The sequence below is a fragment of the Diplotaxodon limnothrissa genome, linkage group LG4 (genome assembly GCF_057381915.1).
Source record: "Diplotaxodon limnothrissa isolate DT_005_m linkage group LG4, D_limnothrissa_male_GT1.1, whole genome shotgun sequence".
Taxonomy (NCBI): domain Eukaryota; kingdom Metazoa; phylum Chordata; class Actinopteri; order Cichliformes; family Cichlidae; genus Diplotaxodon; species Diplotaxodon limnothrissa.
Genome location: NC_140599.1, coordinates 6,707,043 through 6,723,402, shown reverse-complemented (window position 1 = coordinate 6,723,402; position 16,360 = coordinate 6,707,043). Strand labels below are relative to the sequence as shown.

At 39.0% G+C, this 16,360-nt stretch overlaps 2 protein-coding genes across 2 annotated transcripts in view; both read left to right on the top strand.

Annotated features, from left to right (window-relative positions):
- The window catches only part of hoxb3a (homeobox B3a), a 50,480-nt gene extending 45,690 nt beyond the window's left edge, over positions 1–4,790 (top strand). Inside the window, exon 3 of the mRNA XM_085351335.1 lies at positions 4,731–4,790. The gene's annotated coding sequence lies outside the window, so the exon portion shown is untranslated. The remainder of the gene's footprint in view (positions 1–4,730) is intronic.
- hoxb2a (homeobox B2a) lies at positions 2,819–5,757 on the top strand. The gene is made up of 2 exons (XM_085351337.1): positions 2,819–3,383; positions 4,731–5,757. Exons 1-2 carry the CDS (start codon positions 2,894–2,896, stop codon positions 5,546–5,548), a joined length of 1,308 nt encoding a protein of 435 aa, XP_085207463.1. The 5' UTR covers positions 2,819–2,893; the 3' UTR covers positions 5,549–5,757.
- Positions 5,758–16,360: the final 10,603 nt, after the last annotated feature.

Sequence of the window (16,360 nt, the reverse complement as noted above, 5' to 3'; positions counted from 1 at the left end):
TGAAGCTGACTAGGAGGTTGCTGGAGTTGTGCAAGCTATGTATACCCATAGAGCAATTTCAATATTTTCAACAAATCCTCTCTTAGGCATTTGTGGCTAATGCTTTCCTCTTTGAAGATTTCTCATCTTGCATGCAGCTCAGCTATGTGTCAGCTGTGTGTTTATGACTAAAAAAGCCCCGAGGACTGCGCCTCGGCTCTATCACGTGATCGACCCCCACCCCTCTTCTCTCTCTCTCTCTCTCTCTCTCTCTCTCTCTCTCTCTCTCTCTCTCTCTCTTTCCCTCTCGCACCCGCGTGCTTGGAGGGCTGAGAGCCTCATAAAACTTGAGACATAAATCAGACTCCCATAAATAATGGCCGCACTTCCCTTTACATCTCCGTTGGACTAACAGACAATAAAAACACCTATAAGCAGAGATTGGATCTAATTTATTGCCTCATAAAAACAGACGGAGAGCTCGGATCCGCTTTAGCAGCGCAGGCACTACTGAAAATCGTCCAGCTATTAGTGTAGCACACTCACAGCTACGTAAACACGCACATTTCTCCACTTAGAATCTTTTGATTTTAATGTGTTTTGTTAGACAGAAGATGTGACAAAGCCGTCATCGTGTTATCATCCAGTATTGAACTATTTGACTACAGAAATGCTATTCTGCACATAGTATTTGTACGGTCATGATTGAATTAGAAGTGTGTTTACTGTAGTATTGGTAGTATTAAAAGAAGGAAAAGTACAACAACCTGGTCATTAGTGAACTATGAAAAATTTGAAGTTACCGAGTCTTTTCTCACGTTACATGTTTAACCAGAAATTGGGCTTTAGGCCAATCAAAATCTCAAATAATATTAATGAAAAACTGTATTTGAGATAAACAAATAAAATGTTAATATTGTCAGTGGATTAACTAAAAATGTATTTTCGTAATAATCAATTGATAATAATAATCAAATAACCGATTGCCAAAAGCGTTATTAAAATAAAATAAAATAAAATAAAATAAAATAAAATAAAATAAAATAAAATAAAATAAAATAAAATAGAAATTACACGTTCCCATCTTCAGTCGACCAATCCACGCTCTTCAGGTCTTTACTGGCATGTGGAAAAACGTTTTCTGCTCGCCACAAAATCTTCATATAAACTCCCAATTCTTTATCAAAATTTTAAAAATATGCATTCATATATATTATTAAAAAATTATTAAATTAAAAAAGAGAGAGAATGAACGCTGCTCGCTCAGCAACTTGTGTCTGCCTTGTGGGCTTGTGTTTTCCGTGCCCATACAGCCTCGGCCTACTCACTGCCTGCGCTCAATGGCGTTTCCTCCCACACACATTTCTGCCTTTTTGCTGCCTTTTTCTCTTTCTTAGAGCCTGGGGGTGAGGCAAAGCGACTTGGAAAGAAACGGGGCGGGGGGGGAGCTAAGAACTTTTCAGTCTTTTATTTCAGTCATATCCATAATACGTCGAATCGAGCCCCGAAAGGAAGAGAAAGAGTGAGGGTGGATTTTTCCTTGTTATTTAGGGAGAGAGAGAGAGGCTGCTGTCAGACTCTTTGCAGCGAGAGAAAGATTGATCACCGCACTTCGTTTTCTTCCACTCGGGGCTATTCGGGCCCTCCCCAAAATATTCCCAGCTAAACAAATGACCGCTTCTTGATCTCTCGCAAAATCTACATGTGCGTCCTGTTGAGTCTAAAGGCCACTCTCACTTACAGTTACCATTTATACTGCTGCTGTATTCTTTTTATCATAAGAAGTAGAGTAGCGTTCTCTCCTTTTTCCCCAGCTGGGTGAAGCGACCTCGCTGTGAACTCTCCCTCTCCCTCTGCGTAAACACGGCGAACATTTTAACACCGTGGAGAGAGGGTGGGAGAGGAACCGTGGTATCTTGCAAGAAGAATTTTGGAGCCTCTCTGAAAAGGTTATTTTAGGGTAAGATTATATTTAGACCTTGTTTAAAGTTTCCTCCCCTCTCATACACACCACTACGTAAATGTGATATCTATTAGATATAAAAATCGCACACTTACACATCAGTAGGCTCCCCTCACTGTCTGTCCTCAAATCTAAGCTATGCTCTTGTAAACTGTTCCCTCTGCACTACCGCTGAGCACAAATCTTCATCGTCCACTCTTCGTGCGCTTCTGCGCCATCTAAAAAACTCTCAGAATGTTCTAAGCGTGACATTTCCACCCTCTGTCACACCTTCTAAGATTAATGAGCAGCGCGTTGTAAACAGGAGACATATTGTAGACGGTGCTGGCCGGCTCCATACACCTAACCGTCACCACATCACCCAGAAGACGGGGACAACATGCTCAAGAAGAGGATGCTCTATTGTTTGTGCAGCATCACCGGGCCTGGATGCGCCGGCCAGTCGCCCACACTGCGCACATGGCGAATGGCCACCGTATCGGGGCTTTTTTTCACGCCCTGTTAAAATACAACAATGGCAGCTACCCTGCGAAGTAGTATCCTGACACGACATTTGATGGAAAAAAAATAATAATGCTGCTTCCCACAGCCATCACAGCCGCCTGGCCTGGGTCCAGGATTGGCTGATTCGGATCACGTGGCCAGGAACTGGCTGCAATTTCGCCCCATAGTTCTTCAGTTTAGACTACCCAGGTCCCCACACGCTAGTAATATCACCAATATACACAATTATTATATAGCCACGGTGTTTACGCCATTGCGGTCGGGAACCTACATGTTCGTGCGTTTTTTTTCAGTTGATTTTTTTGTGAAGCCATAGTGTGTTGCGTGCGTGTGCAAGGGTGCGTGCGTGTATGTGTTTTTGTTGTTGTTTCTTCTGTTTTTATTTTTGGGGAAGGGGCTGTTCGGAGGGTATCGCCGTTTCGGGGTAAAAGCCCGTTTGAGAGAGCTATGAATTTTGAATTTGAGAGGGAGATCGGTTTCATAAACAGCCAGCCGTCCCTAGCAGAGTGCCTGACGTCCTTCCCCGCCGTCCTGGAGTCATTTCAAACTTCATCAATCAAGGAGTCGACAGTAATTCCGCCTCCCTTTGAGCACACCATCCCCAGCTTCAGCCCCTGCACAGCCAGCCAGCCGAGACCAGCTGCGAGAAGCCAGCAGAACCGGAGAGACTCCGCCACTAATGGCCTCCAGACGCATCACGGAGCCGCCCAGCAGCCATACACGACCGGCCAGGCCCCCGCCCCCGCCCCGGCCACGGTCACCCCGACCGGCCCGATTGCCCACGAGTTCCCCTGGATGAAGGAGAAGAAATCATACAAGAAGTGCCCCAAGCCAGGGAGCAACTCCAGCGGTACCGGATCCATCATCCCCCCCGCCTCATCCTCCCCGTCGTCAACTGCCTCTGGGTACGCTTCGGCGGGCATCGAGTCACCCACAGGTCGGTATGGTGGGATGCCGGGTAACAGCGTGTATAGCTGCATGCATGTGTGTGGTAGTGAGTAAGAGAGTGTGCAGCATGTTCTGTTCTTTTTTTACTCGCATCACATTTCCAACAGTTATTACACCCTGCGTGGATATACTTGAATGACATTGTCTTTTCCCCCCTCCGTGTGTGTTTGTGTGTGTTTTGTGCAGCGCTGTGTCAACAGGGAAGCCATATCTAGACCACTGCATTATGCTGCAGTGCTTTGCACACTCTTTCATCATGCATTAAACAACCCATTAACGTCTTACAGATAATCCTTGTCAGTGCGGATCAATACGTGCACGCCAGCCATACTGAGGGCAGATCTTTTACATAGGCACTAAATAATTTCAGAACTTTCGAGAATCGAAAATGTATTAATTCCATGTATAATTATTTGTCTTGCGTAAAAACACACACGGGAGTTTTTTTATTTCTCTTCTTTTTTTTAATTTCATGTTCATCGCTTACATATTTGCTATAGCATATATCGCTTTCAACCTTCTTGGACGATGTGCAGTAGCAGCATGGTCATGTTATTATAGATTCATAACACAAATGAGAAGGTCGCCATGTTGGATGGAGGTGGGAAAAATAATGGCGAGATAAGGACAAAATACGTTTGGGTGTGGAGGTGGTGGTGGGGGGTGTAGGTTTCGTCCCCACAGGAAACGCACTGCACACTATCTGATTTTGTGGGATTCAGGTTATTTCTATCTCTCACACTGAACTCTCTAACAGTCAATGCATTTTTCAAAATAAATAAATAATTTTGCAAATAAATAAGTAAGCAAACAAACAAATCGATGAAATAATGAAAGAAAGAAATTCCAGTTTTCCATTCTTATCCCCACACATTTAGAAATCTACCTCGTATCAATTTTAATGGGAATTTCTCGGCAAATTTTCTGCCTTCTTTTCTGAAGTACGAAAAAATCAAATCGAGCTTTCAGTTGTGTTTCTGACAAATACCGCCACATTCGTCTAAAAAAAAATTCCCACATTTCCACACGCATTTCCTTCTAGCTCCGTGATTTATTCGTGTTCCTCTCTGATCACAGAATGCAGAATCTCATAGCCCTCGCTGATTTACAAGACACAGAAGCACACTTTCATTGATGACATAGTTATCTTTCACTCTTCTGAGTGACGGTTGCTACTATAAGTGGAAGGTATATTTTTTAAAATATTAGTATTAGTTCTTTTTTTATTACAGGCGAGGAGCCAAGGTGAGCTCGGCGACGAAGTAGCGTATTTCTTGCAGGAAAAATAAATAAATATATATATGGGGTTTCATTTATTGTCTTTGTTCCTGTCCAGACCCGAGTCAGGCGGGCCTAGACGCTGGAGGAGCAGGCTCCCGCCGGCTGCGCACCGCCTACACCAACACGCAGCTGCTGGAGCTGGAGAAAGAGTTCCACTTCAACAAGTACCTATGCCGGCCCAGGAGAGTAGAGATTGCCGCCCTGTTGGATCTAACCGAACGGCAGGTGAAAGTTTGGTTCCAAAACCGGCGGATGAAACATAAGCGGCAAAACACGCACGGGAGCGGAGGAAGCCATGAATCCAGCGACACGGGAGGCTTTGAGCCGCTCGAAGGCGCTGACGCCTCCTCCCCGTATTCAAGCCAGCCTCTGGAAGCATCTGGCACAGGGGAGACTGCCTCGGAGGGAGAGCCGGGAGGCGGCAATCCATCTTCGGCCGCCTACGCTAATGACAGCGGGGACAATGCACAGCCCACACCAGAGGAGGGAGACCGTTTGAGTATCCCCGAGCAGCCACCGCTGTTTACGGCATCGGGGTGCTCTGACTCTGCGACGGCTCGTCACTCTCCGCCGGCGTTGGCGGTCACCAACTCTGCTGACAACCCGGGCCTGATGCAGCTGAGCGAATCCGTGCCTGGATTAACAGCAGCTCCCGAGCAGCAGGACTCCTCAATTACACCCACAGCTTCATCTGCTCCTTCTGCCGTATCTTCATCGTCCACCCTACCCGACCTCACCTTCTTCGCCGGGGACCCCTGCCTGTCACCCAGCCTGCAGAGCACCCTGGACAGCCCTGTGGATTTCTCAGAAGAGGACTTCGATCTGTTCACAAGCACACTGTGCACCATAGACCTGCAGCACCTCAACTTCTGAGACCTCGACACAAATTGAAAGTAGGGTCAAATAAAAGCGAGTGGGGCAGTGGGCAGAGGGGCCTGCGTTAATGAGAAATCCAGCAGAGGACACAACACTTATTTATTTAACAGAAATAAAAGAATATTAAAGCTTTTCGGCAACATTCCTGAAACCTTTCTCCATTAAAATATGTTTTGTTTTTTTTTTACATATTCTTCTTGCTTTTTTGGAGGGCATCATAGTTTCAAAGAAATCCAATTAATTTTTCACTTTAAAACATCGAAAGGATTTTTTTTCCCCTCCTTTGAAAATATGACAATATGTGGATGTATTTTTTGTACTTCACTTTCTCGGTTTGGAATTTTATTATTTTTTTTATTATTTATTTATTTCTTCTTTTTTTGGGGGGGGGGGGGGGGGATGTAAATCAATCCTTATGAGTTTGTGGATTTGTTTCCTCTAGTTCATCCTGGTGCAGCTTCATGGATTCTTAAAAGCTTCTCAGGAACTGTTCACGGAGTCTGTAGGCGCAGATATCTGGACCGTTTTGACAAAATCCAAATGGGACAATGAATGAATGAATTCTCTCTTTGAACGGCACGACGCAGAGAGGGGGAAGCCCTGCTGATGACCGGAGGTTTAAACACTAGTTTATTTATTGAGATTCTTTAATAGTGAAAATCCAAATTATTTATTGTACATATATTTTCATAGTGGAATAACAATAATAATAAAAACACAAACATTTATACTGTGCCCCATGTTTTTTTTATAGTCTCTGAATTTATAAATTAGCACATTTACGTGTGTAACCCTAACACATAGTATGGATTAATTTATTTGACAACACTAAATAGGTTAGAACGTTTTTAGACCAACAACCTACAAAATTAATTTTTTACAACACAATTTTTTACTTGTTTATTTATTACAACTATTTTTAATTATTTGTATTTTTATATATAAAGCCTATATACATGCTGTGTTTTTTGCACGGATACTTTATACATTATAACCACCTCCAAAGCAATTGAATCCAATACACTTTTCAAATTTCTCATTTCAATTCCAGTTTCAATTTATTTATTTTTTATTAGATAAGGATTAAATAATTGACCTGTTAAAATTCCTAAAATGCTTGTTTAGTTTTTCCAACTTAAAGACTATAGCCTAGGAAACTATGTATAGCTAGTGTGTTTACATGGAGATAACCTTGATAAATGGGAGCAAAATAACACATTTTCCGGAGCTGCTTGCCTTCATCAGGTGTTAGCTCAGCACGGCTAGCTCTCTGAGTACAAGCTAAGGGTTAGCACAGCGTGGCCCTCCTCCACCATCACCACCACCACCAGCAGCAGCTATTATTACAAAGTAGCAACAACAGCAGTGCTAAAAAACAATGTAGCCTTTTTTACTGACAGTGAGTGGAAGAATAGCAAGGCTCACCTGCTGCTGTAGTATGTAAACATGGAAGTTAATCCCTGATTGGCGTCCTTTTATTAAAATGTGAATGTGAAGTTAACCATGAGTGTGTCTGCCATTAGTGTGTGCGTGATTGCAAAGCTGCTCCTCCTCCCGCGGAGTCAAAATGGCGCTGAAGACAAAGCAGGATGTGAACAATAAGCAGTAGCAGCCATTACAGGATGATCAGCTCAGTGTGACAGGCAGGATGTTTGTGTGAGGACAGCGAGCAGAAAGGACAGAAGAAACATTTTATATTTATTTTAACAAAGGATTATGGTTGACTGTTCCCATCTTATAAGGAAAAAAAGTAGAGTATAAGATGATAATGGCAACAAAATAAAAAAAAAGCTTTATAATTATTTGAATGTAAAAAACAAAGCATATCATACATACATACATATATATACATATATAAAAATTGTAAAAAAAAAAAGAAAAAAAGAAAAAAAGAGCTGCATTCTATTACACAATAATAATAATGTATAAAAGTTATAATCTGATAGTAAAATGTATTAGTTGCTAACATAATTAAAAAGTCCAAAATATAAATATGTTGTACCAAATTTAAACCATTTTTGGCTTATTTATTTGAAACAATAAACTGCACAGATCAAAACTGTCCTGTTCATGCTTGCCTGTGGGTATGAGCTGTATTTCTTTGTCATTAGAAGAATATAAAAATTTTCAGAATCAAATTTTTTAAAAATCCGGTGTCAGATTTTACTTTTCATACAGGGCATGTGCCCAAGTTAACGGGCATTGATGTCCATTATTAACCTGCCACAGTCAGTAAAGAACATTTCACATTAACATCTTACCATCAGCACATTTGTTACACTTGGGCACCAGTGGCCTTGACTCTAGGTTTAAATAAAGTAGATCTTTTGGTGAGTTTTAACCCTTGACTTAACTCCTATTGGTGAGCTGTATTGTTTTTCTGTTTTTTCTTTCTTCTTTGGTTATATTTACTTTGATAGCATATACTCTCTACCCCATGCACGATTCATATATATATATATATATATATTCCTAAAATTCACCATAAAAAATAACAGGAAATGGTATAGCGTGTAACCATCAGCAAAAAGACAACACTGTTTTCACAGTGTCTTAGTAATGACAAAATAAACAGACAGAAGCAAGTGAAGTCTATGCATGTAAGTACAAGTTGTAAAATGGATAGATGTATAAGAGTGATTCCCATGGGAACCAGCAGGTACAACAAACACCATTTTTCTAACAACAGTGTTGGGTGAAGACACTGACACTGGTATCAAAATGTTCTGCATCAGCTATCCAAAATGTTCTTAAAACTCTGCTGAATGACATACTGATCTGAGTAGCAATTGTGTTTTCACTTTCTGTAACCGCAAACTGCAATGTCACATGCTGAAATTATTTTGCAAATATGATAAGATGACAAAATATGATGAGGGGGAAGATGTAGGGGTTATTACAATGTCGTTACACAGTCAATATCCACCTCAACATCACCACATCCAAACACCATATCCTTTATTTTTAAATTAAAGCAAAAGTCTCAGTTAAGGAATCTGACACTTATATAGCACTTTTATATTCTAACTGAGCACTCAAATTGTTCTTTTAAAAAATAAATTAATATTTAATATTTAATATTTATTGGCTAACGTCATTCCATTCCAACAGGACTCCATTAGAGCCTTACCTAGATAAATATAAACACCTTTACAAAAGTCTCCCTTCTTCTTTCATTCAGTTCCAGTATGCTGTTAAATTGTAAAGAGTTTGTCTATATAATATCCGACCAGATGCATTGGTTTAGATTATAGAGAGGAAGAATCAGACACTGCAGCCATGCTTCAAATTACAAATTATAACAAATTATCCCAAAATACAGATGTTTAGAATGTGCATAACGTTTTGGACATGGGAACATATCCTGTGTGTCTGTGTGTGAACAGATGACACATGCACATTTTAGCAGGTTACCTGAAAAATAGACAGAAGCAGCTTAATAGATGGACTGACCCTTACAGTCCATAGTTCTTATTTGATCATACTGAACTCTCAAGCCCTTTTGAACGTCCATAGATATCCACAGGAATGCAAGATAATTTAGTTTCTAATGCTCAGAAATTGCCCAGAGCAGAACGTCTACATGTGTCACCACTAATACCCAAACACAGTTCCATGCCTGTGCCCTGCAGCAGCACATAGGAAGAAACACTTGTTGCGCTAGAATAGAGCCATGAGGAATATGACTGACTGAAGGCACTGTGAATTTAATTTTACTGCTTTGCTGTTTTAAACAAACCCTTTTAATACCAATGCTAAAAATTCTGCTATACTTCTTAAGACACTCAGCTAGAATTCATATTGTTTAATTTAAAGCTGTGGTAAAAGCTTTTCGATTGAGCAATTGCTTAACCCTCTGAGGTCTAGAAGCACTGTCATCTATAATGACTCCAACCCCAACTCTAAACATATCCCTAGGAAATCAGAAAAAAATTAAATGTCATTTTAATAAATTGTTCTCCCTTGTCTTGGAAATCAACAAGCAAAGAAAATAATCACTCTGACACAAATCTCAAATTATCCACACTGTTGGATCTGTTTTCTGTGATAAAGAGTTTGCGCAGGGTTAGGGTTAACATCTGTGATGACTTAGACCTTAGATGGGTAAAAGAACATTTCCAAGAAAATCCTTTGGTCTCTTTGTTTTGTTAGTGTTTAAGGAAAAACTAACATTAAAACAGTCCCGACTTGAAAAATGGCAAAAAAAAAAAATCATATTTTGCATGGTTGAATCTTAACAAGGTTCCAAGTAGCGCTTTAAGCACACAACAATAAGAAACCGGAGTGAGATAAAACATTTTTTTGAACATGCAATTTATTGAAAACAATAATAATTTTACAGCTGGTCAAACGTTTAGGAACACACCTCCAAAAAACCCATGCCTTCCCCCCACCCACCCAGAAATAAAAGCTCCAAACATGAACTCATTAATGACTAGCTCCACCATTATTGTTAATCACTTCAAAAATTAATTGCAGCATCAGTGATGCAAGCGTTTCCATGAGCTGAGTGGGAACATTTCTCCAAGTGGTGAAGACGGCAGCACGAAAGGTATCTACTGTTTGGAACTTTTTGTCCAATTTTGTAAACCTCCCTTGCCATCCATCCCCAAAGGTTCATGAATCCACATTTTCACACAGATTTGGCCTTTTAAAGGGATGTGGTCCTAAACTTCTGATCAGCTTTAAAACAGCTTTTTTCAGTTTAAGCATTGTTTTCAGTAAATTGTGTGCTCCAAAAATGTCTTGTCTCATTCTCATTTCTTATTGTTCCATGTTGAAGCTCTACTTGGAACCTTGTTAAGATCCAAACATGCAAAATATGATTTTTTGCCATTTTTCCAATGGTCTTAAACTTTTCATCGAGGCTGTATAAAGACCAGGCACAGGCCTTATGACAAGCTAAATTACACTGTACCATAAAGACAAGAAATTAAGAGATGTGCACACTAAGCAGTTTTGTGCTTTAAAGGTTTTTGTTTGTTTGTTTTTGGTAAGAGCAGTTTGAAAAAGTTCTTGGTAGGTGTGGTTGTTATGATGTGTTTGTCTCACCCTTCCTATATTGTGAATAGTGTATATGTCAAAATATTCAATCTTATCTTTATGTCTTAAATAGAAAATGGACTGGTTCTTTTATAGTGCTTTTCCACTCTACCTGAGCACTCAAAGTGCTCTCATACAACATGCCTCGTTCACCCATTCACAGCCACTGTTTTTGTGTTTAAGTATTTACTATTTTATACTCACTCTCTAATAGATGCATTGGAGAGTAGCTTGGAGTTGATTACTTGTCCAATGATATTTGGCACCCACAGTAAAAAAAAAAAAAGAAAAAAAAGTTAAAGTTAAAAAAAAGTTTTATTTTTTTTTTAAGTTAAAAAGAGTATACTGGTGCTGTAACTGATTTTATATAATTCTTCACCTTTCATAACTACACTGTGGTTGAATGACAACAATTAAACAATCTTAAACAATGAGAGCACACTTCCTGTGCCTCAATATTTAATTCTGCTAGGTTACTACTGTGAAACAGTGCACAAGTAGTCTAGCTCTACCAGGATGGCATGTCCATAGGTACATTTACAAGAAGCAGGACAAGACAGGATCCTCAGTTGATGTCTGATGCCTCAGGATCAATGTTTTTGTGCAAGGAGGAACAGAGCAAACTCTGCCAGTTTTTTAGTGGGACATCTCTCACAGTCCAGCACCACGCAAATTGTCTGACATTCCCCAAAGAATACTGGAGCTGGCTGGTCTGCCAGTGGTATCTTGTTCTTTTCACAAATAAGAAAAGGTCCACACAATTTCAGACAAGATGACATTCTGCTACTTGCTAAAAGTGTTTTTCTTCCTTTTATCATCTTTTGCTAAGATTTATTTGTTGAATTAAATAAAAAATAAAATAAAAAAAAATAGTAGTCAGTCACTAAACAATGTACTTTACATATATATATATATATATATATATATCACCAATAAAAGCAGCAAAATAGTGGCAAATGCCGGATGGATGAATCTGTGTAAATCCAAAAAAGCATTTTTACTGAATACTAACTATTGTGTATAAGTAGCTGAAAAGCTAAAACTACTAACATCACCTGAGTCATTAGCTTTGCTAGCAAGCTCACTCCTCTCTTGATATAATAAGAGGGAAGAGTTGCTTCAATAGTTTAATAATAGTTAGCAGACAGCTCTGTTAACTATATGCAGTGTGTCAAGGTATATTGCTGGAGTAAAGACTGTATATTACATTAGAAAGCTATTGCCACTGAACTTAAATTTGGTATACTTGCTTTGCAGATGCAGCATGTTTTGTTGTGCCTGCTGGGGATTGTAAATGGTCCTTTTGCCTCCCTCAGAATTAGTTACTGATGTTTTTACAACAATTTTAAATTCTTTTTTCTGAAAGTAAACACTGGTTGGTTTTGTAAGGTCCATGTGCAGTCCATATCCTATAATCTGCAATACTGCAAAAAGTCTGCAAAAGGTTTTCCCATGTCCATTATTATTATATTATTATGTTCATAAAGCACAAGGTCCAGTTAGCTTTGCAAAAAATTGCTGGTACAAATGAGCTACTTTTTACTTTCTTACTTACATTTCATAACGTGTACTTTTTCACTTTTATTTAAGCAAAGAATTTGAATCAGTACTTCAGTTTTTACCAAAGTATTTCTAATATGGGTGTCTGTAACTTCTGTCGGTGCTGTGCTTTTTTGGAAATCGAATTTCCCAGAGGAACCCACCCGAGGGATTAATAAAGTTCTATCTAATCTAATCTGTAAGTACAGAGTGTCTGTACTTTTGCCACCTCTGGTACCGATGCCATAAAAAGGTTATAAACAGCAGGAGATTTGTGTGGAACTCCTGGTTTTCATCTCCTGTTCGGATATTCACTCATGTGTCATTCTACATTGCATACTTATTATAAAGTGCTTCATTAGGAAGGAATGGTTTCTCAGTTTACTCTTCTGCTGTACATTAGTAGGTGAGCACTGCATGAACTAGAAGGATAATTCAAACTATCCTAAAAAATATTTAACCGAAAAGCTATTCTAATCACCATATAATAAGTGTATTAACTATGAGACTAGGCTGTGCGACATGCAGTTAAACACAGTTGCAGTTACAATCTCTCTTTCTTCTGTAACCATTCATCTAAGTGTGTCTTGTAGACAAAGAGATTACAGCAATAATATGTCTCCCAGCATCTCTATGCTGGGAGACATATCTTACCTTCTGAGTGGCTGCATGTGTGTATTGGGGACAGAGTGTGTGTGTGTTCCAATAATCTCTCTCTCCTGGCTGTCACCGCCTGTCGGCCTGCTGCCATGCTGTAATATGCGGGCTGCTCCTTTATCTCTTGCATCACCATTGCCATCATTATGATTTCTGCCTGTGTGTATGTGTGTAAGGGTACGTGTGTGATACTGCATAACTCAGGTGTGATAGATCACCCACTTAGCAGCAGTGGTGAAATATGTGAGTAGTGGATTTTTATCATCCTGGTTGTCAAGAGGAAACTTTCCTCTCAAAAGACTGTCATGCTATTGCTGCTCCTGCAGCTTCTTCGCTAGCTTTGCTGCTGACCTACAAGTCAAAGGGATGGGCTTAAATAGAAAATGAAACACTATTTTTAATGGCAGAAGTTTTATACTTAACCTTCTTTCATGTAGAAAAAGAAACAGTTACTTGTTAATACAACAACATCACACCTGAATGCATAAAGACTACGGCAAAATTAGTTTCATAACCTGGCAATCAAAAAAGTTTACAAAGAAGTGAATATTTTATCTGTATCACATTACTGTGCAAACTGGTTTTTTTTTCTAACACTGGAAACATAGCTTATCATTTGATATATTTATACATAATCTTTTCTGCTTATCCAATTCAGGGTCACAGGGGGCTGGTAGCTATCCCAGCTACCATAGAACTAGAGGTGGGGCACCCTGAACTAGTTACCAGCCTGTCTCAGATAAGGAAATCCATACATGAGACCAGTGGGATTGCTACATAAAATTGTTCGAAATTACCCCTAAGTTACATATTGAATTGAATAAAACTGTATTTTGTGATAAACCCTTTAATTTAGATCCAGTAATGGGCTAAAATGAGATAATCTTTGCATTCTGGAAAATTTCTAACACCCCTATTTTCTATTTATTTATTTGTTGTTGTGATTAAGCATATCAACTAGCTAACAGCATGAACAGGGCAAACAATACTGTAGCAGGGGGATCTAATAATAAATAATAACAAGTCCTCCATTCTAACCACCTTATTGGTTGTATGTCTCTGCCATAGGAGAAGGTAATAATTGCAGGGAACAGAAAAAATCTGTAAAATAAATGATCCTATGGTAAAGACTTTAAATATTTATTTAAATACTAATATTATGTCAATAGTACATTTGGGGAATTATGCAACTGTCCTTCTTCTCTGCTTTTAAAAATATGTACTTATGTAAGTATTTTGAGTCTAATTAAATTACCAAAAAGCCAAGGCCCAATAAACAAACTTAGAGGTGCATTTCACTGATAGTATCATTAACAAAAGAAAAAAATTCTTGTTCAAATCCACTCTTGTTTGATGGACCCTCCTATCCACCCTGACCTACTGTTTATGCTGATTTGGGGGATCTAAAGACAAAGTCACCTGACTTCATCTTTTGTTCCCATGAAAATTGCTCTGGCCACTAGAGGGTCCTGTCACTTGAGCCAAACCAGACATCATTTCAAGGCATTCCTGAAATGACTGATGGTCACATAATTGTTTTCTTTAAAACCCCTTCAACATTTGCTGTGACGCTGTAAGGGTTTAAAACAAAAAAACAAAAACAAACCTACCTATTTATTATAATAGGATGTTAAGGTTATTTGAAGCAGGTTGGAAGGATAACCTGCTCTGTATACAGCTCCGGTAAACAAAACTACACTTCTGCTTGTGGTGTCAATGAGTGCAGCTTTTGAATTTCATTTGGACCTGAACATTTGGTTTTAAGAGCAGCTTTTCTATGAGTAACTGTATGATGAGTTTCACTGCTGCGACCCTAGGACATACATGATTTACATATTATTTATAGATGCTGTTCAGGTTACCAGGCACCCAAAAATGAAGAAAGCTAAAAATAAAGAAAGTTTTATTAGAAATAGAAAACACAGAGCCTGTGATGAAGTTATGTATTTTATTGGCCTCAATATCCACCCTGACCTCCTCCTTATTCCAGTTTTGTGGCTCTGTGACTGTTAATGGATTTCCTCTTTTGTCCTATCATTACTAGGGCCACTGGACCATTCTGTCACTTGAGCCTAACCAGATGCGGTTCTGAAGCATTCCACTGCTGGAATGGCTTATTATATCTTTCATAACTGGAACAGCTTACAAAAAATAAACAAAAAAAACGAAAAGATAATTTCGAGAGTTTTTGAAAACTGTTTGAAACTCTATTTTAGCACAGTTTCAAAACACAAGAAGCTCTCTGCACAACTGTCTGATAAACAGACAGCTATCAGACAGCCTTGTGTTAGATTGGCTAACTCAAAGTTGTCCGTTTTGTTAGACTGCACGGATCGGTTCCTAGATTTGTCTCAAGTTCTGAAACTCGTGTACACATCAAGTTTGTTTGGTATTGCCATACTTTTAGGATTATTTTCAAACCTAATTTTATCATCTGATATGATCAGATGCACTTGTTATTATCTGCTTAAATATACAGCAACATATTTGAAATCATATATCACAGCACATATCCTATAATGCCAGAGAGGGCAACATTTCTAGTATTAGATGAAAGGCATTCAATAATGCCGGTATAGAAAATGACTTGTTACTGTACTTTTTTCCAAAATTGGAAGATTGAAGCTGTTTGTTTTTAATCTTACAATAAGGGACAACATAAGGGATTCACTGAAAGTCTCTCCAACCTGGCAACAGGTAAACTAATGTGCATTCTTGACACAATTACAACACATTTAAACAGTTTTGGGACCCGAACAAAAGGTCTGTCCAGTTTGTTTGAAAGCAATAAATAAAATAAAAATAAGAGGTGATATAAGGAGCAGAGTCATAACTAAAGAAAACAAATGTGTAACTGGGGTTTAGAGTGTGTGCATGCTCTGTCCTTGAGTCACATACATGTGTACAGTGACAGAATCATTTCCACTGTATGTTAATGGTAGGTAAACTACCTTCCATTCAGTCTTGTATGTGAGCCAAAGAGAGGTGAGCAATACCTATGAGGGTGCCATCAATATACTGTTTGTTGTGGATGTGAGAGCAAAGATTGGACAGCTATCCCCCCCCCACCCTACACAGACACACACACAATTCTGTATATTGAGTTGTCAAGTGGTAGCCTTGGAGGACACACACCAAACACAAATCACTCTCCGTATGTGCACAAAACTCTCTCATGGACTCGCTTACTAATAGGTCAATAAAGAGCCATTCCATGGGATTACTGGTATTTGCCAAGGGACCAACACAGACAATTGTCAGTCAATTCAACTGCTCTAATTAACTGCCACTAAATAGACTGCTGAGTGGTCGACTCATACCACTAACCGGCAGCCAAGAACTGAGAAAAATCAAATAATGATGATGCATCTAAAAATGCATGGTGGAAATACTACGATGTGTTTTATAACATCACACTTAAAAAGGGTGCTCCAGCTTTTTATAAGACATTATAAACTTATCTAGTGGCCAGAGTTGAAGGTAATTAACCTTTTTTGAAATACTATATTAAATAAATTTTTTGTTACCCAAAACACTTTTTTTTTTGCAAAATTCTGAGTTTTCATAAAA